This window comes from Panthera pardus, unplaced genomic scaffold (genome assembly GCF_024362965.1).
Source record: "Panthera pardus isolate Hobbes unplaced genomic scaffold, ASM2436296v1 HiC_scaffold_25, whole genome shotgun sequence".
Taxonomy (NCBI): Eukaryota; Metazoa; Chordata; class Mammalia; order Carnivora; family Felidae; genus Panthera; species Panthera pardus.
The window spans coordinates 5,132,292-5,158,812 of NW_026526821.1; the positions used below are offsets into that span (position 1 = coordinate 5,132,292).

Below are 26,521 nucleotides of genomic sequence, written 5' to 3' on the forward strand. Positions count from 1 at the left end.
GATCACTGCCATCTGTTTGGTTCCAGAAGGGGAGAGGCTAGAACGGTGGTTTGGACCCCAGGCTCTCGGCTGTGTGTGCCGAAGAGTCATATCAGTGGCTCAGGCCCTGCGACAGCCAGACCCACTGCCCTCGCACGGTGGCCACTCCTTTTGCCTTGGCGTCTCCGGAGCTCAAGTCCCCAAGAGGGCCTTCCACCCCCTCACCGCAGCCTGCCCTCCCTGCTCGGCCACCGCGCTGAGCCTTCACGGGTCCCTGAGGTCCTCCTCGGCTGTCCCCTCCCTCATGTCCCCCTTTCTGGTCTCTCCACTGGCACCCTCCCCCGCGGCCCCCCCCCCCCCCCCGCCCCCAGTTGTGTCCTTCTGACAGTGCCTCTGCCGCTCTGGTCCTGCCTGCCCGTCACAGCCCTCCTGCATCACGGAGGCTGAGTCTGCGGGGCGGGGGGTGCACTGATTGGTGCCATCGCACATTTATGGATTCGATCGCAGCCGACTGCAGCACTGTCCGCCTACCCTTTCACTTGTCCCTGCTCAGCTGCTCCCACGTCGCCCAAGGCAGCTCTTTCAGGCCTCTGCCACTGTCATCAAGCCTCTTCACCTTGCCCTGCCTGGCACCAAACAGGTGACCTGGCCTTTGCCTCCACAGAGGAAATAGAGACCTTCGGTCTTCATCCCCTCCCTCGATGAGTGGAAGCCGCGTCTGCTTCTTCCAGTCCCCCGGAGCCGCAGCCTGGGGCCATCGAAATCCTCCCTTCTCCCGCCTCCCTCGCCCAGCTGGACCTTGCCGTGTGTCCTTTCTGTCCACGATAAACATACGACTCTTGAGTGCGCCCCCTCTTCTCCGTTCTTATCACCTTCAAACATAGAAAGGCAGCAGAGTCCGATCTCCCCGAAGGGTTTTCCTTCAGACTCTGCAATGCCTTCGGGCACAGCCGACCCCATGGGCCGCCAGCCCCCCACCCGCCGTGGCACCTCCAATTGGTGCCTCCCCCTCACTCTGCCCAGGCTGGTAGCCTTGCTCCTTCCAGAGGCCCCTCTTCTCCTCCTCCTGTCTAGCTCTGCCTCACTGTGACTGAGGCCAGCCCTTTCAGAAATCCCCCCTCCCACCCTGTGGGAGTGCCTCACGGTCCCCAGGGGGTAGTAAGATCTGAATTAGGCCAAGATCCAGATTCTTTTGCATATGAGAAGGGGGTGTGTGTCCGTCCCGGTCCCGGAGTGTCTGCAGCTCAACCCAGGCCTTGTCCGTCATCGTCATGTCATCATCATCGGGTACTCTTTCTGGCCTTTGCACTTGCAGTGACTCGTGGGAGGTGTGAAATCACAGAATCATGCCGGGTGTCCGTATCCTTACTGTGGTCGCTGGTACTGTGAACAGCTTCCGTTTCTTGATCTCCCACCATGTGATGCGCCATGCTCCAGGATTAGCGAGGATTATCTTGTTTACCCTTCCTAACCACCCTGCAAAGTAGGGGCTCATTAGTTCCAGAGAAACGTGGTTGTGTGTGCTGGGGCGCGGCTGAGCTGGAGAAGGACCCCGGGATGCGGGGCTTGGTTTCCTGAGGCTCATCTGGTAGGTGTTTGGGGATTGCCCGGGCTCTTCTGGATCCTGGAACTAGTATTTTCTCCGCCATTTCAGGCTCTGAGCACTGACTGTAGGAACCGCGTCTTCATGCGATACATCTCTGAGACGGAGCCCAGGGCCTGGGACCCGGTAGAGTTGGAGTGGAGGGTTGTAGAACTGAATGAGCCGACGCCATTCGCTAGTGTAGCCACATTTCTTCAGGTGTCCTGAGCTACTTGGCTTCTGTCTCCGGGGGAATGGGCGTCCCGACCCCTCTTCACATTTGATGGCTTCATTTCCCTCTTTGTTCCCGCTTCTTGTCTCCTAGCTGCCTTACTTTTCCAGTCTCCCGCACTGGCTTTTCTGTTTTGAGTATCATCATGCCTACATCTCCTTCAGCCTCCTGTTCCCTGGCCTTGACCCTGAGCGGACCACTGCCGAGCTTCTTGAAAGAGGAGCGTCCGTAGCCTCGTCCCTGCAAGGGCTCCCAGCCAGGCGGCAACCCAACCCACTGCAGCCGGTGGAGACGTGTCCTGCTGGGGACTCAGCTGTCTTACTGTGAAATCCAGTGTTTCTGTTTCTTCAAAAACAGTTTTGATCTTTAAAATACCGTGGAATATTTTAATGACACGAGAGGACTGTGTAATAAATAGCCGTATACCTACACACTCACTCAACGAATGTTAGCCTTTTGTAGTTTTGCCTTAGACCTATGTAATTTCTTTCTTTATAGGTTACAGATAGGGTTAAAACTGTGCTGTGCCCCTTCTCATGCCATTCCTCTCCCTCTCTCCCCTTTTGTAGGAAACTACCACCCTGAGCCTGGGGTGTCCCTTCCCATCCAGAGTTTTAGACTCCCACCGGTCATGCAGGTGGCCCCGAGTAAGAGAGTGCCTTGTTTCAGGTGCTCTAGAACCTTAAATCAATGGCATCAGACCGTACTTTGCCTTCTGCCCCTTGCTTTCATTCCTCCGTTTTAAGATCTAGCCACACTGATCCAGAGAGCTCTTGGTCATTCATCTTAACTATTTGAAACTATTGCATTCATACTTTTTCCACAATTTATTTATCTTTTGAGTGACTTCTTTTTTGCCTTTACGTGATCTTTTTGCGCCCTTTGTCACCATTAACTACTTTCGGGTTTTTGAAGAACCTTTCTTGGATGTCTCCTGGCCACTTAACGTTGCTCTCCCCCATGATGGGGCACAGGGCCGACCGGGCCACGTTCTCCGTTCCTCCCAGAGCTCGTCGTCAAGCAGATGTGCACCAGGGTCACCTTACTGCCTATGTCTCTGTCTTGGTGACTAGCCATATGATTTCAGTGACAGTGAAGCGGCATTCATTTGGGGGCCACTGGGCCCCTCACACCGTTCTGAGCCCTTGGTCGTGCCCCCCGTGGCTGCCCTGGGAGGCGGGTGAGGCCATCGTGCCCTTCTGTGGACGAGAAGCCGAGGCTCCAGGAGGCTCAGCCCCTTGCCTGAGGGGGCCCAGCTACTGATTGTGGGATGCAGATGAGGCGCAGCCTTGAAACCACTGCGGTGTCTCCTATGGGCGACCCAAGTGTCCCCCCAACCCCTTGCCTTGCTGCCGGTCTGGTCCTCCCCAGGCCCTGGCCCTGGCCCTGGCCCGCCCTCCACGGTATCGTTTTCTCGGTGTCGGATTCCCTGGGTGATCCCCTCTGCCTCTGCGGGCACGTGGCTGCCTCTCACCCAGGCCTCCAGAGCCGGCGCGTCCCCACAGCGCCCTGATGGTTCTCCCGGGGCATCTGTTGCGTCGCGTCGGGCCCTCAGACTCCAGCACCCACTCTTGTTCTGTTTACCTTCGGTCTTGCCCCTCTTTCCATGCCTTCCATGGTGATCGGCGGTAGCCCGAGGCATAGCTGATTTCCAGGATCGTCTGCAGTGACCAGCTGAGCTCTCTTCGGCAGCGTCTCTCAAACCTCCCCTCTCCTCTCTGTGCCCCACCCCCCGAAACCACGCCTCGCCCAAAGCCAGAGCAGCTGTGCCCCGGGACCCCTCACCCGCCCTTGCAGCTTTCAGGGCCCGCTTGAGGCTTCTCACGGGCCACCCTCCCCGAAGCCGTGTCTGGTCTTGTCACTCCTCTGCTTTCCCACGCGTGGGGCTCCCAGTGTCCGGGAGTCATCGCCAGAGGCCCCAGCCCTGCCCGACCCCAGCCGGCCCTTCAGCCTCCCTCCTCTGGGCCGCCCATGTCCCTGTCTCGTGTCTCGGCTCATGTGCTGTGCTGTCCTGTCCCCATCCCTTGCTTGCTCTAGCAGTGCCCGGGAGTGGCCGAAACAGCGCCACAAGCCAGGGGGCTTAAAACGGTGCACGTTTATTCTGTCACAGATGTGGAGGCTGGAAGTCCCAGACCCAGGTGTCGTCAGGGTCATGCTCGTTCTCCAGGCTCCAGGGGAGAATCTGTTCGTTGCCTCTTCCGGCTCCCAGAGGTGCCGACTCCCTTGGCTGCTGGCCGCATCCCCAGCCTCTGCCTGTGTCTGCATGTGCTGCCCCCTCCTCAGTCCGTCCTCCCCCCTCGCCTCTCTCTTGTGAGGAGACTTGTGATTTCACTTAGGGTCATCCTGGCAATCTTGGATGGCCTTCCGGTCCTTACCGTGACCCCCAATCCCATCTGCGGAGACCCTGTTTTCCAAAGGAGGTCGCGTTCAAAGGCTCCAGAGATCGGATGCACACATAGCTTCGCCCACCGCCCCCGGCGTCTAACCTTGGCTTCTCACCGCCTTTGACGTTCTCCTCCGCGTCCGCCCAGGCCCTGCCCTTCCTGCCTGCTGCGCCTCAGCTGCCACCTGGGACTGGGGCCGGCCCTCCTGGTCTGCGCTGCTCTCCCGGTCTCTGCTCCAGGCATGCGCCAGAAGCTCAATAAGCGTTTGACACCTCAGTTATTGGGGGCTTTTGCTGCCTCTAGTCGGACACCAGCTCCTGTCACCTCAGCCTGGCAATATTGCCGGGGCATCATCTTTTCTCTCCCCGCCCCTCCCACGGGGACTGTGGCAGTAGCCGCCTTGCCGACCTTTCTGCCCTCGGTCTTTCATCGCCTCCAATTTACTTGGAACACCACTGCCGGAATGATCTTTCCAGAAGACTGTTTTCATCTTGTCACTTGCTGGGAGGCTTCCGCGTCAGAGTGCCTGCGTGGCGTCTTTTGTAACTGTCGTCTGCCAAGCTGCCACTCTGTCTTCACACCCTCGGCCCCGCTCCTCTTTTCCTGCCTCAGCCTCACCGTGCTGGGCCGCGTCTGCCGTTACCTGGGCTGTAAATTGGAATTTCCTGCGCTTTCATTTCCCCAAGCGTGTTCTCTGGGCAGCTTCCCGGGATCCCCCCGAGTTGCAGTGTTCGCTCGCCCCCCCCACACTCTGAAGAACAAAGAGCTCGTCGGCCTGGCTCCTCTCTGGTCTGGACTGAGGCGTCCTCTGGGTCCTGTCTTGCAGGGTCTTCTCTGGGCCCCTGCCCCCCGGCCCCCTATGTGTGCGTAGGCGAGTGTCCGTGTAGAAAGCTGGGGTACAGGTCGTGAGGGAAAAGGGGGGGCATGTCACAGACCGATGGGGGACATGCCTTGAGAGGGGTTCTGGGGAAAGGGATGTTTGGCCTGAGAGGAGAGGAACGGAGGGAACCAGCCCGGCAGGGGGAGCGGCGTATTCTGGGGAGGGCCTCCGGGAAGAAGCACGGGTGGAGGGCGGGAGGCCTTGTGTGGCCCATGCATGCGGCAGGGGACAGGGCCAGCTTGGCACCCTGCGTCGGGAGTTTGGGTCCCGAGAGCACCTCCGCTCGTTCCGTGTTTCACCTTTGGCCTTTTGTCCTCTTCTAGGTTAGAAAGTCAAGTCAGGAAGTGCTCTTGATTCTTCTGGAACAAGATCTAATTTCCCAGCACGACATTGAAAACAAAGTGTGTCCGATCCTGCTGGCACTCTCTGCCCCAGACAGCGACGACGAATATAAAGCAGAAGCCGTGAACGTGAGTCTGTCTAGGGAACGACAGCCCCACACCCTGGTGGACGGTCCCGAGCTCGGAGTGAGCCCGACTGGCAGTATGACAGGTGTTCGGTGTTGGCCAGCACTTGCCCGAACGTGGCGCCGGGCGATTCGGCCTTGGCCGGAGAAGGTCCACAGTTCGGACGCGTGCGCGTTTCGAAAGCAATCATCCTTGGGTCGACGGTTGTTTCAAGACAGCAGAGCTGTCGAAATCAAAGTTTAGGCAGAGTTGAGGCAAGATACAGACTTCTGCCGGGCGAGATGCAGAGATTTATAGGTCGGTCAGTCCTTGAACCCACTGGGATCATGGGCCTTGTTTCCCAAAGTAAGGGGCCCAGTGTAGTACGGGAGATGCTTTTGGGTAGTCCTTGGGCGATCAGGAAAGATCCAGTCGGCCTGTGTGTCTGTTGATAGGTGAGGACAGGCCGGACGTAGGTGTGTCAGTGGGTATGAGAGTCCACTCTGGAGAGTGCAGCAGTCTGAGACATGCCCCACTCAGGTATCGGTGCTCACACCAGTGAAAGGTGTATAGTGAGAGGACTAGGGCAAATACTCCATTTTCTTCTTTGAATTCTAGGGGCGCCTGGGTGGCTCAGCGGGCTAAGCGTCAGACTCTTGATTCCAGCTTGGGTCATATCCCACGGCTCGTGAGTTCGAGCCCCGTGTCGGGCTCTGGGCTGACAGTGCGGAGCCTGCTTGGGACTCTCCGTTGCCCACTCTCTCTGTTCCTTCCCCACTCACGCGCGCTTCCTCTTTCTCTCTCAAAAATAAATAAATAAACTTAAAAAAATAGTTAATTTCGTGGCATCCCTGGGTTTGTATGATTCTGTACCCATTGTGAAGTGACTGTATAGTCGTGGGCTTTCTCCTGGCTTCTGGAACCTTCACTCACGAAGTAGCTGCTAACGAGCCAGTACCAGCTTTCACGTATCGCCTTACACAAAGACTCCCGGGCTTAGACGAAGACTCTCGAAGACTCTCGTGCCTTCTCCTCTGTGGCCCGAGGGAAGCGTACCCGCGGCCATCTTGTTTTGTGCGGCTGCTCCCCTGTCCACTGACCCAAGCAGACGGCGCTGCACGGCACGCCCCCTCCCCCGCCCCGTGTTTCTCTTACAAGAGTAAATACCCCAGAATTATCCTAGCAGTTTAGAAAAACCACACGTAAGGATTTAAAAAATCCTGGGCCTTATTTCTGAATACAATAAGATCCAGGAGACGGCTGTTTTCTTGGCTGAAGAAGAATGAGGTGAGAGAAAAGGATTCTTTCTCGAAGTGAGGAAACAAGCAGCACGGAGCTAGAAAATTCTATTGTAGCATGAGAGCGTTTGGTAATTCTTCTTCATTTATGTAGAAGTTTTCCTCAACTGTGAGTTACAGGGCTGGCTTTTTAAACTAATTTACGTTTTTGCATATTCCATATGTTTGTAAGATGAATCAGGCTGAAGAATAATTGATTATTAAAATTCAAATTCTCCAGGGTTCTTTTATAAATTTCAAGTTTCCCTATAAGAAATTAAATTTATTTTGCAAAATGAACTCGGATAATAGCATTTAGTTGGACTATTTGGCAGTTGAGCAGTGAACTTTGCCAGCTAGATCTTTTTTGTTGGGAAGTTGGTTAGGCAAGTACCCAAGGTTACGACCGACAACCAAGTATCTTATCCCTCCAGCCTGATAATACCGTGAAAAATAATGCTGGAGGCATTTTTGCATGATTTTTATTTGGTTTTGTTTCAACCACTACATTCTTGCCAGCAATATTCTTTTTCCCCTCCTCCTCTTCCTCCTCCTCCTTTTTTCTTCTGGCGAAAATATTTGGAAAATACAACAAGCCTTCAAAAAGCTATCTCCACAAATCACTTACAGAACAAATTAGTTTACATAAATTGTGTTTTTCATTCTAAGTGAGTGACTGATATCATTACTTGAATGTGAAAGCTTCCAGACGTGGCTGCAAAGAACGTTTAGTCTTGAACCCTTTGCAGGCCAGGATGCACCCACGTTTCAGGGTATTTCTGGAGGAGCCCCCCTTCCCTTCCCATGGAGCCCTGTTGGAAGCAGGATTCAGGCTGTCTTGTCCAACCCATGCATGCTTTGGTCAGATTCAGAAGCTGTTCTGTGTCCCTTTCCTGGAGCCCGGAGGCCAAGAGGGGGTCGTTCCTGGAGAGGACCCACCCCTCGGACACGCTGTGTCAAGGTGCACAGAGGGCACCGTTCTCTTTAGCTCAGAAGTGACAGGATGGGCAGAGAGCAGATTTCCTTCCCCAAGGAGAAGCCCACACGTGTGGTTTTCAGAGCTCCCCGAGGAGGGCAGGGCTCTCAGCTGGTCCGTGAGTGACCCCCGAACACTGTGAGCACCCACTTGTGCTTGTGAGGTGACAGGTGAGGAGAGCAGTCAGTTGTGCTGCTCCGACACCCTTGTGCTTTGGACTCTCTTTCCAGCCACGCGGCCGACCACACGGAAACACACACACACACACACACACACACACACACGTGCGCGCGAGCTCCTGGAACAGTGCGGTTCTCCGCGTCTTGCCCAGAGGAACCCGGGTGCCTCTGGAGGCAAAATGTGCATCTGCACTTTTTTCCCTTCGCTCCCATTCGAGGCGACAGTCAGCTCATGCTGGTGCCGGCGACCCTGGTGCGCACTTGATTAGGGAAATCAGAGGTAGCCAACGAGACGTGGCCTGGGCATTTGTAAATTGAGTTATGCGATGGAAATTACAGGCTGGTTTCTTCCACCCTGCTCTCTCACGGGCACACGCATCCCGGTTCGTGAAATCTCTCTCTATCTGGCAGACGGCGCCCGTGACCCCCTCCTCCGTGCAGTCAGAAGGCTGGCTTCATCATCTGTCTTCTGTCATTTGGCAACTGCGCCGTGTGTTGATTTCTCCTTCAGGAGTGTGAGCTTCTGAACACAGGTGGCTTTCTCCCATCGGCACCCAGCACAGTGCCAGGCCCAGAGTCAGTACTAAATAAATGTTAGTTGTGGAATGAATGAATCGGTAGAGACCGGCAGCGCCACATTCTGTAATTATATCTAGACAGCATAAACAGGCCACCGGAGACCAATTAGAATTCCTCTTGCTCGCAGGAAGGCCATTAGCATTCTGAGATTATAACTAATTGTCAGAAGCCTATTTTTCTCTCTCAACACGTTTTCACATTCAGGCTTCCTCGCTTTTTGTCGTCATTCCTATTCTTAAGCTCATCTTTATTTGCGCATTTCCTTAAAAAGGAGGCTGTGGTGGTGTCTTCTAAAGAACAGTTGGCTCCGAGTAACTTTGTGAAGATGGTCATTCCACGCGACTCGTTCCCGGGGCCACCAGAATATCGCTTCCTGTCGCTCGGCGCGCTGGCCGGCTTTTAATGATTCTGGAAGTGTTTTCTGCGGGTCGTACTAAGGTCACGTGGGTGTGGCGGAGGAGAGGGGTGGCTGGAGATACTGGGCACTCTTCAGTTGCCCGTTGCCCTGGATACGGGAGCCCTGCGTGCTCAGTTATTGCGGCCACCACTCTGTACAAGTCTGCCTCGAGCCGGGTCAGAGAGCCGTGGCCTCCGAGCTCGGCGCGCAAGCCTTTTCGTGTTGTGAGGATAACTTCCCCCCCTCCGCAGCCCTCCCCCCTGCCCCCCGCCCCCGCCGCCTTCCCGCCAGTCAGTGTTCTGCCCCCTCTTGTCTGCTGTGTGCAGATTCCACGTAGACTAGCGGGTGAGCTGCTGACCCAGGCGGTGTGTGCCGTGAGGAAAGCAGGCTCAGAGTCAGGAAGCCCTTCCTCCCTCCCTCCTTTTGTCTTTTCCTTCCGACCCCCCACTTTTTTCTTTTTTGGGGGGGAGTGGGAGAGTTCTTTAAGAATTTGGGGGGGGGTGGATAATTTCTCATTTTGTTTTGATTTTCAACTTGTAGAAAATTCTCAGGAATGAACTCTTGAACTCTTGCATACCCTCTATCCAGCTTCTCCAGGAGAATTTATTTGAGTCTCCCTCCTTATGCGTGCGTGTACGCGCACGCACACACACACACACACACACAGATACACATGTATGTATGTGTGTGTATTTATCAGAGCCATTTGGGAGTGAGAGACATTATGCCCCTTCAGTCCTAAATATTTCAGTGTGTATTTCCCAAAGACAAGGAAATACTCTCTTAAACAACCATAGCACATTGATCAAAATCAGGAAATCTAGCACTGGTACAATGCTGCTATCTCCTCCACAGTTCAAGTTCAGATGTTGTCATTCGTCCAGGATCCAGTCCTGGATCACTAGGTGCATGGAATTGTCCCATCTCTTCGGTCTCCTTTTATCTGGAGCAGGTCCCGAGCCTCTGAGTTTTGTAACGTTTCCATGTGAAGACACAGGCCAGTTCTTTGGTAGGATGTCTCCCAATCTGGGTTCGTCTGATGTTTCCTCATGATTGGATTCAGGCTCTGTTTGGCAAGAAACATGAAGTAACATGTTCTCATGTGTCCTGGCGGGAGGCCCAAGACTCCAGTTTGTTCTGAAGTTGGCCTTTGTGGACTCTGGTGATTGGGGAGATAGAGGCGGTGTCTGCCCAGCTTTTAGGGACTTCTTTCCCCTCTGGACGTAAGAAGGGGAGTTACTTTGAGGCTTTGTAAGTGTGCTTGTCATCAAATTTCCACCTAGTAGTATATACGTCCATTGACTGTTCGAGTCCATCTACCATGAAGAGTGCTCCCTTCTCTGTTATTTGCTTACGGTTTGCTGAGGATTTTCACATCTATATTCAAGAGGACTATTGTAGGCAATTTTCTTTTCCTGTTATATTTTTTGTCAGGTTTTAGACTCTGGGTTATTTGGGCCTCAAGAAATGAGTTGGGAAGCGTTCCTTGCTCTTTTGTTTTTTGAAAGGTCTTATTCAAAATTGGTGTTTTTTTCCCTTTAAATATTTGCTAGAATTTAAATATTTGTTAGAATTTACCAGTAAAACCTCTGGTCCAAGGGTTTTCTTTGTGAGATGGCTTTTGATAGCAGATCCAATTCAGATAGGGGGTTATAATCAGATTTGTTATTTCATTTGTGTCATTGGGTAAGTTGTGTATTTTAGGGAATTCATTAATTTCATCTAAGTTGTTAAATTTATTGGGCTAAAGTTGTTTATACTATTTCTTTATCCCTTCTTTAATGCCTGTAAGATCTGTAGTATTTTCCCCTTTCATTATGACAGTGATAGTTTGTCTTTTCTTTCTTTCTTTCTTTCTTTCTTTCTTTCTTTCTTTCTTTCTTTCTTTCTTTTTCTTTCTTTCCCCTTCCTTCCTTCCTTCCTTCTTTCTTTCACGTTTATTTATTTATTTTGAAAGAGAGAGACAGAGAGAGAGTGAGTGGGGGAGGGACAGAGAGACGATGAGAGAGAATCCCAAGCAGGCTCTGCACTGGCAGTGTGGAGCCTGACTTGGGGCTCAAACTCACAAAGTGTGAGATCATGACCTGAATCAGACACTTAACCCACTGAGGCATCCAGGCGCACCTCCCCCCCCCCCCCCCGCCCCTTTTTTCTTTCATGATCAGTCTTGCTAGGGCTTTATCAATTTTATTGATGTTTTCAAAGAACCTACTTTTGTCTTTGTTGATTTCTTTATTGCTTGTTTTCTTTTTCATTGGTTTCTACTATTATTTCCTTCCTTCTACTTACTTCAGTTTGCTTATATTTTTCTAGCTTATTAGGGAGGAAAAACTACTTTTAAGCCCATCTTTTCCCTTTTAAGCATGTAAAGCTTTTACGTTTATATCTTTGTGCTATTTTGACCCTTTTATTAAGGAACGATGCTGCTTCTGATCGCAATCTGCGTCTTGTGGTCTACTTCGATGTTCGTAGAACTCCTCCAGGACTCTTACACTTACGGTTTGTCACAGTGTACTCGCGTGTGTCCTTTTACTCGCCTCATTAGGTGTCTTTACATTTAAAGTATTCCGCTTTCGTGAGCATGGAGGTGGCCTTGCTTGTATACCTAGTCTGACCGTTTCTGCTCTTTAATGGGAGCACTCAGTCTGTTTATGTTTAATGTAATTATTGATTATATTGGGATTGAATTCTGCCATTTTGTTATTTTTTTCCATTTGTCTCGTCTGTTTTTGTTGCTCTGTTCATTCTTTCCTGCCTTCTTTTGGGCCAATTGAGTATTTTTGTAGTGCTATATTTTAATTCCTCTGTGAGTATTTTCAAAACCTATAACACCTTGCAATGAAGTCATTCCACACCCTCCTTCTCCTATTTCGTGTGCTGTTGTTTTCACACACATTGGGACATATACCTTCCTTATGAACCTGATAATACAGTATTACAATTTTTGATTTAAACAATCATATATTTTGAAGAAATTAAGAAAAGAAAAAAATAGCCTCACATTTTTACCAGTTTGGGTAGTCTTTCTTTCTTTCCTGGATCTAAAGTTCCATCTGGTATCATACCTTCAGCCTAAAGAACTTCAGTATTTTTTTTAGCTTGACTGAGGATGAAATCTCTCCATTTTTTATTTAAAAATATCTTTATTTTGCCTTCATTTTTTCTTTTTTCTTAGAGAGAGAGAGAGAGAGAGAGAGAGGACACACATGAGTGGGGGAGAGGGGTGGAGGGAGAGAGAGAGAATTTTAAGCAGGCTGTATGCTCAGCACGGAGTCCCATGTGGGGCTCGACCCCACAACCCTGGGATCATGACCTGAGCTAAAATCAAGAGTCGGATGCTCCACCAACTGAGGCACCGAGGCGCCCCGCCTTCATTTTTGACTGATGGTTTCACTAGATACAGACTTGTGGCTTTATAGGTTTATTTTTGTTTTTTCTGGCATTGCTTTAAAGATCTCACCCTGTAGTCTTCTGGAGAAGCGAGCTGTCATTCATACGGTCCTGTATTTATAGTAACCTTTCTTCCTCTGGCTGCTCTTAAAATTTTTCTCTTTATCTTTGCAGAGTGAATGCTTATGCTGATTTGTGTTTATTGAACTGTTTGGATTTGTGTGTTGGTGCACTGCACCTGACTCGGGAAATTTTGGCTGGTGTTCCTTCGAGTGCTTTTCTTCTGTGTATCATTCTTGTTTTCTCCTTTCGTCCTGGGACTTAGATCACACAGAGTCGGGGTGCTTCACACTGCCCCACATGTCTTTGAGGTTCTGTTTGGTTTTTTAGTCATTTTCTCTCTGATGTTCAGATTTGATCATTTTTATTGATCTGTCTTTAAGTTCAGTGACTCTTTTTGTCATCTTTAATCTGCTGTTTGGCCTACCCATTAGGTTTTTAATTTCAGTTGCTGTATTTTTCAGCTCTAGTATTTCTGCTCTGACCTTTTTTATAGTTTCTGTAATCTCTGTGATACAGAGATTCTTTATGTGTCCTTTTTTTAAAAAAACTTTTTAATGTTTATTTTTGAGAGAGAGAGAGAGAGAACATGAGTGGGGAGGGGCAGCGAGAGAGGGGACACAGAATCTGAAGCAGGCTCCAGGTTCTGAGCTGTCGGCACAGAGCCCGACACGAGGCTTGAACCCATGAACTGCAAGATCATGACCTGAGCTGAAGTCTGATACTTAACCGAAGGAGCCACCAAGGCACCCCAATGTGTCCTTCGTAATGCTTACATTTTCCTCTTAATCCTTGAATATATTTATAAGAGCTTTTTAAAAGTCCTTGTCTGATAGTTGTGACATGGGATCTCACCTTGGTGTCGATTTCTGTTGACCACTTTTTTTTCTTTATTATGGATCACCTTTTCCTGTCAACACATAGGTAGTTTTTTCTTTTTTAAATTTTTAATGTTTATTTATTTTTAAGAGAGAGAGAGAGAGAGAATGAGAATGAGTGGGGGAAGGGCAGAGAGAGAGGAATACAGAATCTGAAACAGGCTTCAGTCTCTGAGCTGTCAGCACAGAGCCCAACTCAGGGCTCGAACTCACCAACCGTGAGATCATGACGTGGGACGCTTAACCGACTGAGCCACCCAGGCGCCCCCATAGGTAGTTATTTTTAATTGAACACCAGACATTATAAATGATACACTGTTGAGAGTCTGGATTCTGTTTTATTTCTCTGACGTGATTTTTTTTTTTTTCCTTTTTTGGTCATAAGATGGCTATTTTGTTTTATAAGGTGCTCTAAAAGTGATTTTTCATGTAGCGGGCATTTGTTTTGTCTGATCTCCACCTCCCTGCTCTCTCCTTTGTGGTGTGTAGCTGCTGAAACCTCTGGTCACTACTCGTTTGCTGGGTCTCCTAGGATCTCCCCCATGCACGTATAATTTAGCAGTCCATCACAGATTTTAGCAAATTGAATCAAGCATGCACTTTGGAGCTGCCCTGCGAATCTTTCCTATTGCAGCTGGTCTTTTAACGATAACGTCCCCTCTAGTTTCCGCCTTTGGTTGCTCTCCAGTGCTCTTAAATGGTTGTTTTTAATTTTTTTTCTTCAAGATTCTGTAGTTGCCATGTGCAGGAGGGTAAGTCAGATCAAGCTGACTGTGTTATTACCAGAAGGCTTGGTTCTTTTCTATAGTTTCCATTTCTTTGATGAGATTTCCTCTCTGTTCATTCATTAGGACTCTATTTCCTTTTAGCCTTTGAGCTGCTTCAGAGGCTTTTTAATGTCTGGTAATGCTAACATCTGGCTCTTCTGTGGGTTTGTTTCTGCTGACTATTTTTCTTGACTGTGGGCCACATTTTCCTATTTCCTGTCATGTGTATGAATTTTTTTCCAGATCTGTGTTTTTGTTTTTATTTTTTTGCAACATTAAGTTTTTAATTTTAATTCCAATATAGTTAACCTCTAGTGTTATGTTACCTTCAGGGGTACATTCTAGTGATTGAGCAATTCTATACATCACCCCGTGTTCCGTGTTCCTCGTGGTAAGTGTACTGTGAGCTTTTTATTGTCTGTTGTTAGCAACCGATGAAACATTGTAGACACTCTGGATTCTGTTATTTTCTTCTGAAGAGTGTTGCCTTTGTTCTAGCAAATAGTTCAGATTCTCTTCCCTCTGCGGTAGTCAGCAGCTGAGACTATTCAGTTCCTTCTGCCTTTGAGCAATTGCTTTTCCCTGTGAACCTCCCCATCTCCTCTGGGTATGCACAGTTTTGAGTTCAGCCAAGAATTAAAGGAGTATTTAATCACAGACCTGGGGGAGCGGGGCTTGCCCTTTTTGTCCTTTCTCCTTTCCTTCCTTCCTTCCTTCCTTCCTTCCTTCCTTCCTTCCTTCCTTCCTTCCTTCCTAGGATTTCTGCCCTCATTTTTCAGCTGCTCTGGCAACCTCCCTCTCTGTTCTCGGACTTTTCAAGCCAGGAATGCTGTACTTTTTGCTTGAGGTCCAGTTACACTGTGTAGCAATGCAGAACGGGGCGGGTCAGGCCTGGGCAGAAAAGCAAGGTGCATTTTTATGGAGCATGGCTCCTTCTCTCAAGGATCCGCTCTCCTGTAGTTTCTACCAGCCCTTGATCTTTTCCCAGTGGCAGCCAGTCATTTTCGGTTCACTTTAATTGCGGTACAGGTAACATACAGTGTAATGTGAGTTTGCACTTGCATACATCGCTCCGTGCTCATCGTGGTAAATGTCCTCTTCATCCTCATCACCGATTTCACCTATCCCCCTCCCACCTCGCCTCTGGTGACCACCAGTGCCCTCTGCAGTTAAGAGTCTGTTTCTTGGTTTGCCTCCCTCCCTCTCTCTGTCTCTCTCTCTCTCTCTTTTTTTTTTTTTTTGCCTTTGTTCATTTGTTTTATTTCTTAAATTCCACATAGGAGTGAAATCATATGGTAATTTTCTTTCTCCGATTGGTTTATTTCATTTACCATTATACTCTCTAGCTCCATCCATGCTGTTGCCAATGGCGAGATTTCATTCTTTTTTATGGCTGAGTAACAGTCCATTGTGTGTGTGCTGCCTTCCATAATTTGGCAGTTGTGAATAACGCTGCCATAAACATAGTGTTTATAGTGTTTGAATGAGTGTTTTTGTATTTTGGGGGTAAATACCCAGTAGTGTCAATACTGGATCGCCAACAACTGTTTTTCTACTCTGACCAGCTGTTATGTATTTCCTGCCTCACCACTGCTGGGGTTGGGTCACATTAATTAATCTCTCCGAGTGTTAGTTTCTCTATCTGCAGAAATGACGATAAATGATGCCCAGGTCATAGGGTTTGGGGAAAGGAAAGTGAGTTAACACACACAAGTTGTTCATTTATGTTTCGGACACATGCTAGGTACCTGGCAAATGGCAATGCTTGAGCTTCAGACAGACTCTTATCTGAGGAAAACTTGAGGAATATTTGGCCTTCTACCGATCACATTACTAGGCAGAACTCAAAAGAAAGTGTTCTCCACGTTTACTTCCTGGGTATCTGGGCCGTGTTTTGAATATCAGCTTCTGGAATTTACTGGGAGGTGTGTGCAGTATGTGGGCTGTGGTGTGTCAAGTGACTCTGCTTTTTCTCTTGCTTCTAGATCATCTGCAAACTGGCTTCGGTGCTGAACAAGAGCACAGTTGAACGCCTGCTGCTCCCTCGATTCTGTGAACTGTGTGGGGACGGGAAGCTCTTTCAAGTTCGGAAGGTTGGGACACGGAGTTTCGAAACTCAAAAAATTCCAACAGTTGGAGAATTCAAAATCGATTCCTTGGCAGTTTCTTGGCTGCTTTAGTAGACGCAGGCTGGAAGAAAAACGTGGCCACTGGGAACCACGTGAGGGGAGCCTGTGCACAGCGTTGCCCATGTCGGCTGCAGCTAGGGGTGTGCGCAGGGACCTGGAGACGGGGTCCTGCGTGAGGCAGCCCCCTACTCTTAGTCGCAGGAACACGGGCAACGGGACCTCACTGACTTGCAGTTAGGAGCTGCGCCCCTTTGTTCCAGAACCCTCTTAACCTTTGCCGTACCTTCCAACTCCAACCCCTGCCCTCCCCCTTCCCTCTCGGTGGCTTGTTCACTTGGTTACCAGATGCTTCCTCTCCGAGGCCACTGCCACGCCTCCCCAGACAGCCTCCTCCTCCTCCTCCTTGCTGCGTCACTGGCCACCTTCCCTCTGGTCTCTCCTTGTGACGCATCGGCAAGAAGAGAGGTCTCATCGATCACGCAGAGAATATTCGGGGTCTCTTTTGCTTTATTGCTCACCAAATGCATTATGTATTGAGATCAGTTGGGAGCCAGAAAGTCCTAGGATTTGGTACTCTGTTTTAAGTCTTCTGTTTCCAACGCACCAGGGGCACTGGGCTGTGCCGTGTGGGCGGCCGGCTCAGTAAATGCTTGTTAGGTGCCTGACTAGAGGAGTCATTGCCCTCGAGGCTTCTGCTTGTTAGTTGTCATGATTTGGAAAGACAAAAAGAAAGCTGAGGATAACGGGTATGCCTTTTGCCTTTTTAAGGTGTGTGCTACAAATTTTGGTGATATTTGTCATGCCGTTGGACAAGAAGCCACTGAGAAATTTCTGGTATGTGAAGTTTTGCCAGTTGTAATCGCTGATGCACTTCTTAGGGCACTTTTAAAATCAAGTGTGAAGTTTTGTACTTATGAATCTGTTACTTCGGAATGACAGCTCAATTTTGCATTCATCCGTTCCAAATTTCTTGACTTCTGAAGCCTTTTCCCATAAGTGTTAGGCAGCTGGCCCATGGAACAGAGTGGAAGCAACCCCAGCCCACTTTACTGTGGCCTTTTGCTGTCACCTCCTCACTGATCACTACCTCCCCTCCCCCCCCCAGTCTCTTCTTACTGTCTAAGCCACTCTGTCCCTTCTCCTCTGCTCTTTCTAGAATACCTAGACTCTACCCCCTCACTCCTGGGCTCCCAGACCAGTGGGAGTTTTCTAGATTACAGGTTAAAATTCAGACCTTTCTTGGCCTTTGGGGGCCCTTCATAAGTACCTTTCCTGCCTCATCTCTTGCCACCTCCCCTAGTCTGGGTGGGTCTCACCTTTGGCCTTGTGTCCTACTCATGGGGGGCGGGGGGTGGGTAAAGCCCAGGGGTCTGCATTTCCCGTCAGTCCCCTCGAGATCCTGATGTACGGCAGGACAGAGAACCACTTCCCTAGCCAGCAGGTGGCCTTTCGGCTCCCGTGGCGCTTCCTGCCTTTCCCCCTGCCACACCTCTGCTCCTCACCGTCCCTCTCTTTCCAGTGTCTTCCCCACCTGGTGGGACCCAACTCGCGCTTCAAACCCGGCTCGAATGTGCACCCGCCTCTGCAAAGTCCTCTCCTTGTCGAGGCTCACCTACCCACTGTGCCAGAGAGAATGAATCCCTCCCTTTTCAGCACCCCCGTAACATTTTGCTCAGAGTACGTGCATGTCTCATCACACCTCATTATGGTTCCGCTGATGTGGGGTCTTCACCCTCTCCTGTTCTTCTCTGTTTCCCTGGTGCCTACGCAGAACTATGCTAAATAGGGGCTGGCCGCTTTTATTTGACAGGATGCCCAGCCTGCGTTTTTATTTGACTTTTACTGGACGGGATTTTTACCGGACAGGATGTGTCACCTGTATGGTTAGAATGCAAGCTCAAAAAGTATACTCTCTAAGTTGATTTTTAAATTCAAGTTCAGAAGCTCATTTTGTTTTATTTCAAGTGGGCACCAGATCACCATTCTTCTGACCCCCCAAATAATTCTTCGTGGGCCGTCGCTCTGAATCGACAGTCTTCTGTGTAATGAGTCTGAATGAAGGACAGCAGTGCCCGACATGCTAACCTTTCTGTCGGTGGATATTTCCACAGTCGGGTATTCACGTTTGTGGAGCATTTTGGCTGGTTATTTTACGTTGGGATGTCAAAAACAAAGCCTCGTTTTTGAAGGATACATTTTAAAAGAGGATGTGGTCATGACCCTCCTACAGATAGCAAGTGAAGAAAGAGGTCAAAGATTTTATTGAAGTCCTTTACTCGTGAGGGAACCGGTAAGGTCCAACACCTGGCTTACTGGGGAACTCGAAGGGCCACGCGTTCATGGTCAGACCAAGGGATACCGACGCGAACTTGCATGCGGATTCAGAACTGCTCAGCGCCCAGGGTGATCATCGAGCACATTCCACCGGACACGTTTGCATTTCTGTGGATAGGAATTATTTTGCATTACTGTCAGTTTTTAACAATTTACCTTCTATCACTTCCATCTCTAAAGGAAATGTTTCCTCATGTCCTTCCATAGTTTCTTTCCTTTTCAGATGATTCCTTTTAGACTAGGATGTATCTCCCTCTTCTTTGTCGTTAATTTATGGATATGGCGTAATGAAAAAAGGCACCAAAAAAGCTTTCTGCCCTTCTCAGGGTGATCAGGTTTGAGTAGCACGGTTTTGTTTGCTTTGGTAGATCCCAAAGTTTTTGGAGCTCTGCTCAGATAATGTGTGGGGGATGCGAAAAGCCTGTGCGGAGTGCTTCATGGCTGTGTCCTACAGCGCGTCCCCGGAGGTCCGCAGAGCGCAGCTGTCACCCCTCTTCATCAGACTCATCAGCGACCCCTGCCGATGGGTAAGTGCGGGCCGCTGGGCAGCGCTGGCCGCCAGCCACCGCGGGCCGACTGGCCTCGTCTCGGCCCCTGGACTTGTGTCTCTTCGGCTACTGATTGGCGTATTTAGACCTTGCGAGGGTGAGGGCGCTTAAAGTCGCAGAAGCTCTGGTGCGTGGTCAGCAGGCGGCACACACCCTGATGCCTGTCGTGAACGAGTATCAGAGAAACGAGAAACGAGAAGGAAAACACTCTGACCGAAGAGTTAACCTTTTCCGTTCCTCTCACAAACATGCCCGTTGTGGTCCATACAGTCTGGTCAGGCACTTTGTGAAGTGTGCAGTCACTCGATGTGGGATTGCAATTCTGGGAGAATAGAAACCACAGGATGGGACTGAGTTTTCCCTTATTTTCCGTTGAAAAATGGTCTGTTTGGAATTTGGAGAAAAGCCTTAGAAAACCTGCCTCGCTAGACCCGATTCGGCGGACAGTGACGAGTCTGGTGGTCAGCCAGCTGCCCGGCCTGGGGCCTGACTCGTGTGGCCGACGCCACATCTGCTGCTCTGTTCTCTCCGTTCGCAGGTGCGCCAGGCGGCCTTCCAGTCCCTGGGCCCCTTCATTTCCACCTTCGCGAACCCCCCCAGGGCTGGCCTTTATATTGGAGAAGACGGCCCCCTCAGCATCCGACCACCGGCTCGGGGCCTGGACTCTGACTTCACCCCGGGGTCGCCCGGCACAGGCAGTTGTGGAAGCACGTCCTCGGCCTGGTGAGCTCCGAGCGGGATGATTACCAGGGCCCGCGCTTCACCTCAAGCGTCCACCTAAAATTTTAGCAATTATCTTGTCTGGAGCTTTAGTAACAGTGACCTCCTGGGCAAGATGGAATATTAGAGCTTTAATTATGTAAAGAAGCAAAAAGTAATTGCAATAATGATTTTGAAGCATGACTACTGGGTTATAAATAATGAAGCTACTGTGTCTCCTAAATTTAGATAAAATATTCATTGAGAGTAGTGATTAAATAACCTGTAAAGAAAATTTTCTCTTACTTTTTGATTAATGAAGTTCTTTGGGTGACTTACGCAAGCGAAGATGTGAAATCCCTCAAATGTACGCTTATGCCGTGGGATGACGTTACGGGCGCGTAAACGTGGGATATCGCGTGCACGTAAAGGGGCCATTCCTGACCCACCGTTGGCGGACGCTGTGCTGCTCCTCTAGTCAGTTCTAGCGATCGATCTCGGAGTTTTTTCATCTTTTGTCTGAGGATCACGGGTACAACGCTAACCAGACCGCTCGAGGTCGTTTGCAAGCGTCTCTCCCTTGTCAACATCACACCAGAGCACGGGAGTAGTGATTTACACGTCAGATAGCACACCTCCTTTTTGAGACCGGTGCGTCCTTCCCCCCCCATCGTTGTCCCTCCACATTCACTGAGCTCCTGCCGAATGTTAGGCCCGAGTGCACACGTCCCTCAAGCCTCTCCAAGTGGTGAGCAAATAGCGCTCACCAGTGTCGCTCAGTACCTTTTGTTTTCCGGTGCCTGCCCCCCGGTGGGGTACTAATGAGCGGTAGGCACACGCAGTCTGGCTTTGGGCGTGTGGCGGCAGAAGCCAGGGTGACTCCCCACTTGCATATAATGGAGGGATTGGCTGAACTTTTGCCTGGCATTTTCACTGCACGCGATACGCCCAGTGGGGCAGAGGGGGCTGGGTAGTCCTCTCATGCTCTCGTGAGGCTATGATCTGCTCGCCCCCGGGAGGCCCGGGAGGGTCGGGTGGCCAGGGAAAGAGGAGGACCGGGCCCGGGAGGATGTGGATTTCACGTTTACCCATCTTACTTCCAGTCTGTTACATGGTGCTGAAAGTGCCCCCCTCAATCTTAACCTAGTTCCGCAAGGCCGGCGCTCACGGAGCCAGACCTGCCCACGGAAGGCACGTCCGCGGGAACCAGCAATTTCCCGTGCCGTAGCTCCTCTCGTGGCATGATGGGAAACTCAGTGGAAGACTCTGCCTTGGCTGGAGCTGAGCTGACCGGGCTCTCCCCAGAGGCCAGTGCCACCCTCAAGCTCCCTGAGAGGAACGACCTCCCCGTCAACAGCCACCCTGGACCCGGCTCTTGGACCTGCCCAGAGAGTCCTGAGGACGTATTCAATAATTTCCTCTATTGGCGAACTCCTCTCCCTGACATAAGCAAGGACCTAGAAGAGCTGCTTCTGAGCGAGGCTGGGCCACGCGAAAAAGGCTGCAGCAGACCCGAGGCTGTGCAAAACAGCTGCGTGGCCAGGAGCGAGATTCAGAAAGTCCTTGATAGTTTACAGGAGCATGTGATGGATGATCCAGATGTTCAAGGTAAACGTCATCCATCGTGATTAAAGAGAAAACGGGGCCTTTCTGGGCTGTGCGCCACAGCGCCTGTGTGTGCTTACCTCGACGCACACAGTGCCCTCGTGGGCAGGAGAGACTCTCTCTTGGTCTCCCCACGCTGGAGCTCTGGGGATCTCTGTGCAGGTACCTGTCGGGTTTTGCCTCCTGGTTTTGCAGCTGTGCGAGGCCGAAGTCAGCTTTAATAGAAAGGCAGATAGTTGGCGGGGCCCGTCTGTAGCAGTGGAAATTTTATGAGCTCCTTGGATGCTGTTACATCATTTCCCACGTTATAATGCTTTTTCTAGTTACAAACCGCTGAGAATGGTGCTCCTTTTGGAGCCTATTAACTCAGCCCTTAGCCAAACTTTAAGGTTTTTGTCTTTGTACAGCAAGGAAAAGTACAACTTCTTCTCTGGGGTATTTTTCGTTTTATGACTAGTGCTCCCACTGAGCATCTGATCTGGGAGCCGGGCCTTGCAATCCATATCCATTATCACGCCTCTCCTTGCTCTAAACAGTGCTATATTTGTATTCTTCCTTGGGTTGGGGAAATTGGAAAAAACAACACTGGCTGCTGTTGCCGGGCAAAGATTTGTGAAGCTTTCGGGAAAGGAAATGTGAAAATCCAGTTAGCCCTCTGATTATTCTGTTTCTTTAAATTTATAAAGGAAATTAAGTCAATGTTTGCTGAAGGATTGAGCACATGTAACATATCACTTCTAATAGCTACAGACAAAGGTCTGTTTTTGGAAAACACATTTCGAAAGCTGCGTTGATCTCAGTGCTGGGACCCGGCCGGGTGTTGGGGCAGCAGTGACCTTACGGTCAGGTGGAGGGGTAAACGAGCCACGGGTACAGGGTGCAGCAGGGGCTGGGACGGGAGGAGGCATGGCGCGCCATGGAAGCACGGGGCAGGACCCCTGAGGACAGGGGAAGTGTCTGAGGGAAGGCCTTGCAGAGCGGGCAGCGTTTGATGTGGCCCCCGAAAGACGACGGCTAGGAGCCCGCCGTCCAGAGGAGTTGAGAGGGATGAGTTTCAGAGGGTTCCTTCAGCTCCTGGAAATCGTCATTTGTCAAAGCTCACGTGTATGCGCGTGCCTGATTTCTTTTTTGAGGAAGGACCCGTGGCTTTTCATCAGAGCTCATAGGGATCTGTGACCCCCAAAGTTTCAGAAATAAACGACACGCTGGCTATTTGTGAACTGGCTGCTGCTGGAAATGTGACTCGGGCCATTGGGAAGGGCCTGGTGTGCTGCGTTAAGGAGGTGGGACCTTGCCCTGGGCCTAGCGGGGAAGCCAGCTCCAAGCTGTAAACATTTCAATGAATCTTGAGGTCTGTTGGATGTAACTAGTAGAAAGCAGGATGTAGGAACTAGTGTGTGTGTGTGTGTGTGTGTGTGTGTGTGTGTGTGTGTGTGTATGTGGTGGAGAAGGCAGCCATCTTGCTTTATAAATGGGGAGCAGGACCCCTCACCGAGTAGGTGGACCTTACAGACACTGGCATTCAGGCACCGTGGAAGATGATGGAGGCAAACCCTGATTGTCCTAATTGAGGCGTTTCGAGTTCAGATTTGATGCTCTGTGCATGGCTGGTGTTTAGTTGGAACAGTTAAAGTTAATGGCCGTAAATATCACCACCTCCCCGAGAGCTCGTTCTGGGACCCCGGAGCACGGCTACTGCCTGGACAGATGTGCAGAAGGCGTGTGCTCACGTGGCACACCCACAGCCAGGCTGCCTTGTTGTGAACACCCCTCTGAAGTGAGTCCCTGCAAATCAAATAAAGTTATTAAAATTCTTGAAACTTCTCTTCCTGCAGCTCAGGTTCAGGTATTATCAGCTGCACTGAGAGCCGCACAGCTTGACTCTGTGAATGAGCCCGCGCACAAGCCGACAGAAGGTCTACATGAAGTGTCCGTTTCAGATCCCAGCCCTGCCTCTGACAATCAGATGGCTCTGTCGGCTTCATCATCGCAGAAGGAGCTCTCCGTGGCCAGGATATTACAAAGCACAGTAAGCGTTTGCCCTCTCCCTCTGCCCCCGAGGATGTGACAGAAATCACAAAGCTGCATTTTCTTTTATTAATGTCTCTTGGCAGAGATGATAAATGCCAAATTTAATTTTGTTCTTAAGGTCATGTTTTGGATAACTAGACAACCAATCAATCAGGTGATTGATAACCCTGACTCTTCTCCACAAAAACAGGAGTGGGGGGACCAACGAGTATCTTCCCTCTTCTCCGAAGAGGACGAATCTTGGTTCTTTGGGGGAGGATTAACCATACACATGCCCCGCTTCACCGCTGTTTTACAGCTTTTGGTAATAGCACAGGGTGGGTTCAGGCGGCTCCTAGAGCTGGAGGTTGGCCCAGGCCTCAGCAGGTGGCCCACCATGTCCGGTCCTCGCCCTGTAGATGCTCTCTTGGCACATGGTCGCTCCAGTGGTGGCCCCGGCATGCTGTTTCTTGGAGGAGAGACTTTGAAAGGCCAACGGCTCAGCAGTTTTTATCCTGCAGCCTGGAACCGGCCCCCGTGAGACTGGGAGTCTGCATTCAGGGAGAGGAGGGAGCCCGCAGTCTGCTCTCACTTCGGGTCCCTTAAGCTTTCCAGCTCGCCAGTGGCGAGAGGCTCCGACGCCTTCCTAACTCCTAGTAACTTGCTCTGGGGCCACTTTGAGCTGGGGTCCTTCAGGGGGTGAGACTAGAGCTTCAAAGTCTGGGAGGAGTCCAGGACCATGAAATCATGGGCGTGTTGGCCTCTCCTCCGCCCCTGTGCCATGGTGGATCGTCTCATCAGGCCCTCGGGGGGCCGGAGCCCCAGCGGCTGCACCACCCACACCGTCCCGGATGAGATCTTAGGGACTGAGAGAACTCCGCACCTCCCTTCCCCTCTGGGCCTGTTCCAATAAAACAAAACAAAAGACCCGCTTGAAAAGCCTGAATATAAGATGTTTAGGGGTTTGTCCAGGTTGTCTTTGATCAGTAAGAAATGAGGTGATGTCCTGTTTTGCTGGTTTGTTTTCAAAAACAGGCAAGAAAACTCTCGTTGGTAGCGTGTTGCCTAGAGGGCGGAGATCACAGGTTAGGGAGAAAGGCATGGCCGTGTCTGCTGTGGTGGAGACGTGATCGGAATCTGGCTTCTTAGTCACGTACGGAAGTGAGAGAAAAGAAAACGAACAGATTCCTCCGAGTTGGCTCTGTGGCGTGAGGGATTGGAAAGGGCTCGTGTGAAGCAGGCCTTTGGCTTCTGGGGTGGGTGCCAGGGCTTTTGGATCTGTAGCTGGACTCTTAGGTTCCACTGGGATCAGTCAGGATGCTTCCCATTGCAAAAGAAGGGAAAGGGAACAGAAAACTCCCAGAGCTTAAGTGATCAGGACAGTGTTCTGTCCCAGAGACGACAGAAGGGCAGCCGAGGCCGGGCGGCTGGCTAGTGCAGTGCCTCGGTGTTGACCCCGCCCCTTGCGTCTACTCTGCCTTCTTGGCGCACCGTCCGTGTGGCGAGATGCCCAGTGCGGGGGGTTGCGGGGGCGGGGGCGGGGGATGGTGCCCTGGAGCTTCTCACCTGTGTCTTGACTGCCAGGTGGTGGTTTTCTGGGGAAATGACCTCCCAGTGCCTCTTGAGGTTTGCTGTCACTGGTGGTGGTACGTTGCACCCGGGGCGAGTGCTGTGCATAACAACCGGACCAGAGACTTCGGAGTCAGATTAACTCCTGCGAGAAGACGAATGCCTTGTTGCATATTAACATATACGCATTTATTAACTTGGGGAAATTGAGGTCTTGGGTTACCATACCAAAACCTTTCTGTTTGGGGCTGGCCTCTGTTGAAACAAGCAGTACGTTTCAGTGGAAACCTGGGGGGTTGAAGATTGTGGTAGCATATGCCTCGGAGCAAACGAAGCATCTATCGGTGTATTAATCGACTTTCCTGGATCATATATTGAGCTGATTTGTCAGGATCCATTAAGCTGGCAGACAGCATGACATTTCAAGTGCACGTAGGAACCCATGTGACGGTTGGAGGAGAAGGTCAGGTTCATCTCTGCTAATGTAATCAATGATCAGAGACCAATATGTCACCGCTGAGTGTTCCTGCTCATTTTAATTGTTAACCTAATGTAAAGGTCCATCAGCAAACGTTAGAAGTGTTTGTACACGTGAAAATCGAGAACGGTTTTCCAGGTAAATACTCCTTTATCAGCTGTGTCTTTTCGCTCAGACGGAACAGGTCTTCCCCTTACTCCGCTCCATCCGTCCCGGCAGGTGTCTCCAGTTCCCGAGAAATGCCGGACGAGTTGGCTCCGCGCTGCCTTCTGGGATGGCTTTTGTCTTAAACTTGTGACATTACTTGCCGGGCATTGATTAGCCACCCCGGGACCCTGGGGCTTAAAGGATGGTCAGTGCAGGTTGTCGGTTCTCCCCAACATCAGCCTGTCCTCTCTAAGGGCCTCAAGCAGTCTTGAGATGAAAATGTACGACATCTGTTTGCCTTGGCACTTAAGGTGACCGACCTCTACCATGTCGTCTGTAACCGTGCAAATGTATTTTTTCACATCTGGAGAGATACCAGTGACTGGAAGGGAAGCACCAGTATTGGTCCATGGAGGTCATTTCCGGCACCGAAAGAGGACTCCTTGAGGGGGGAACAATAGGACAGCTTCCTGTTTGGGGTAAGTTCGTAACGTGTCCCATCAACTCTGCAGGACCCTGGCGAACCCTGCGGTGGAGTCAGGGACCCTCTGGAGACCGAGCAGAGGCATCTCCCCGCCCCACTCGAGGAGAATAAATCTAAATTACAGGTTTGTTCCTTGAAAAGAAAAGCAGTTGAAAACTTCACATTTTCTGGAAGTTAAATTTAAGAACGGCCAGGGGAACCAGAGAGTTCCCATCGATATTAATGACTTCTCTTCGTTCATCATCTGTGTTGCTGATATTTCCTCTGTAACTTACTTAAAAAAAAAACACAAGTTCTGAAGGAGTGTTTAGAGTCTTTTGAACAATCTAGAACGGTATTTTAATAAAGCAAATCAAGTATGAGAAAAAAATGTGACACCTGTCCTTTAATAGTATCTATACAAGTCATTTCGGTTTTGGGGGGTTTTTTTGGTCTGAAAAATTTTTGACAGATTCTTTGGTTGAACTATGTTTGACTTGGTTCTATCTTGTGGATTGGCTTCTTGTGTTATG

The 26,521-nt window shown here is 50.4% G+C and overlaps 1 protein-coding gene across 9 annotated transcripts in view; it reads left to right on the plus strand.

Moving 5' to 3' along the window:
* LOC109253472 (serine/threonine-protein phosphatase 4 regulatory subunit 1-like) overlaps positions 1-26,521 on the plus strand; it is an 81,982-nt gene that overhangs the window by 45,639 nt on the left and 9,822 nt on the right. For 8 of the 9 annotated variants that reach the window (XR_002074403.2, XR_002074404.2, XM_019426430.2 and 5 more), the window contains 8 exons: positions 5,381-5,527; positions 15,992-16,099; positions 16,904-16,969; positions 18,838-18,996; positions 19,556-19,740; positions 20,864-21,324; positions 23,157-23,350; positions 26,038-26,133. Coding sequence is in view for 7 of the 9 variants with exons in the window: in XM_019426430.2 (XP_019281975.2) it covers positions 5,381-5,527; positions 15,992-16,099; positions 16,904-16,969; positions 18,838-18,996; positions 19,556-19,740; positions 20,864-21,324; positions 23,157-23,350; positions 26,038-26,133 (1,416 nt within the window). In the remaining 2 variants the exon portion in view is untranslated. The remainder of the gene's footprint in view (positions 1-5,380; positions 5,528-15,991; positions 16,100-16,903; positions 16,970-18,837; positions 18,997-19,555; positions 19,741-20,863; positions 21,325-23,156; positions 23,351-26,037; positions 26,134-26,521) is intronic. The other variant, XM_019426433.2, reaches the window with a different exon arrangement.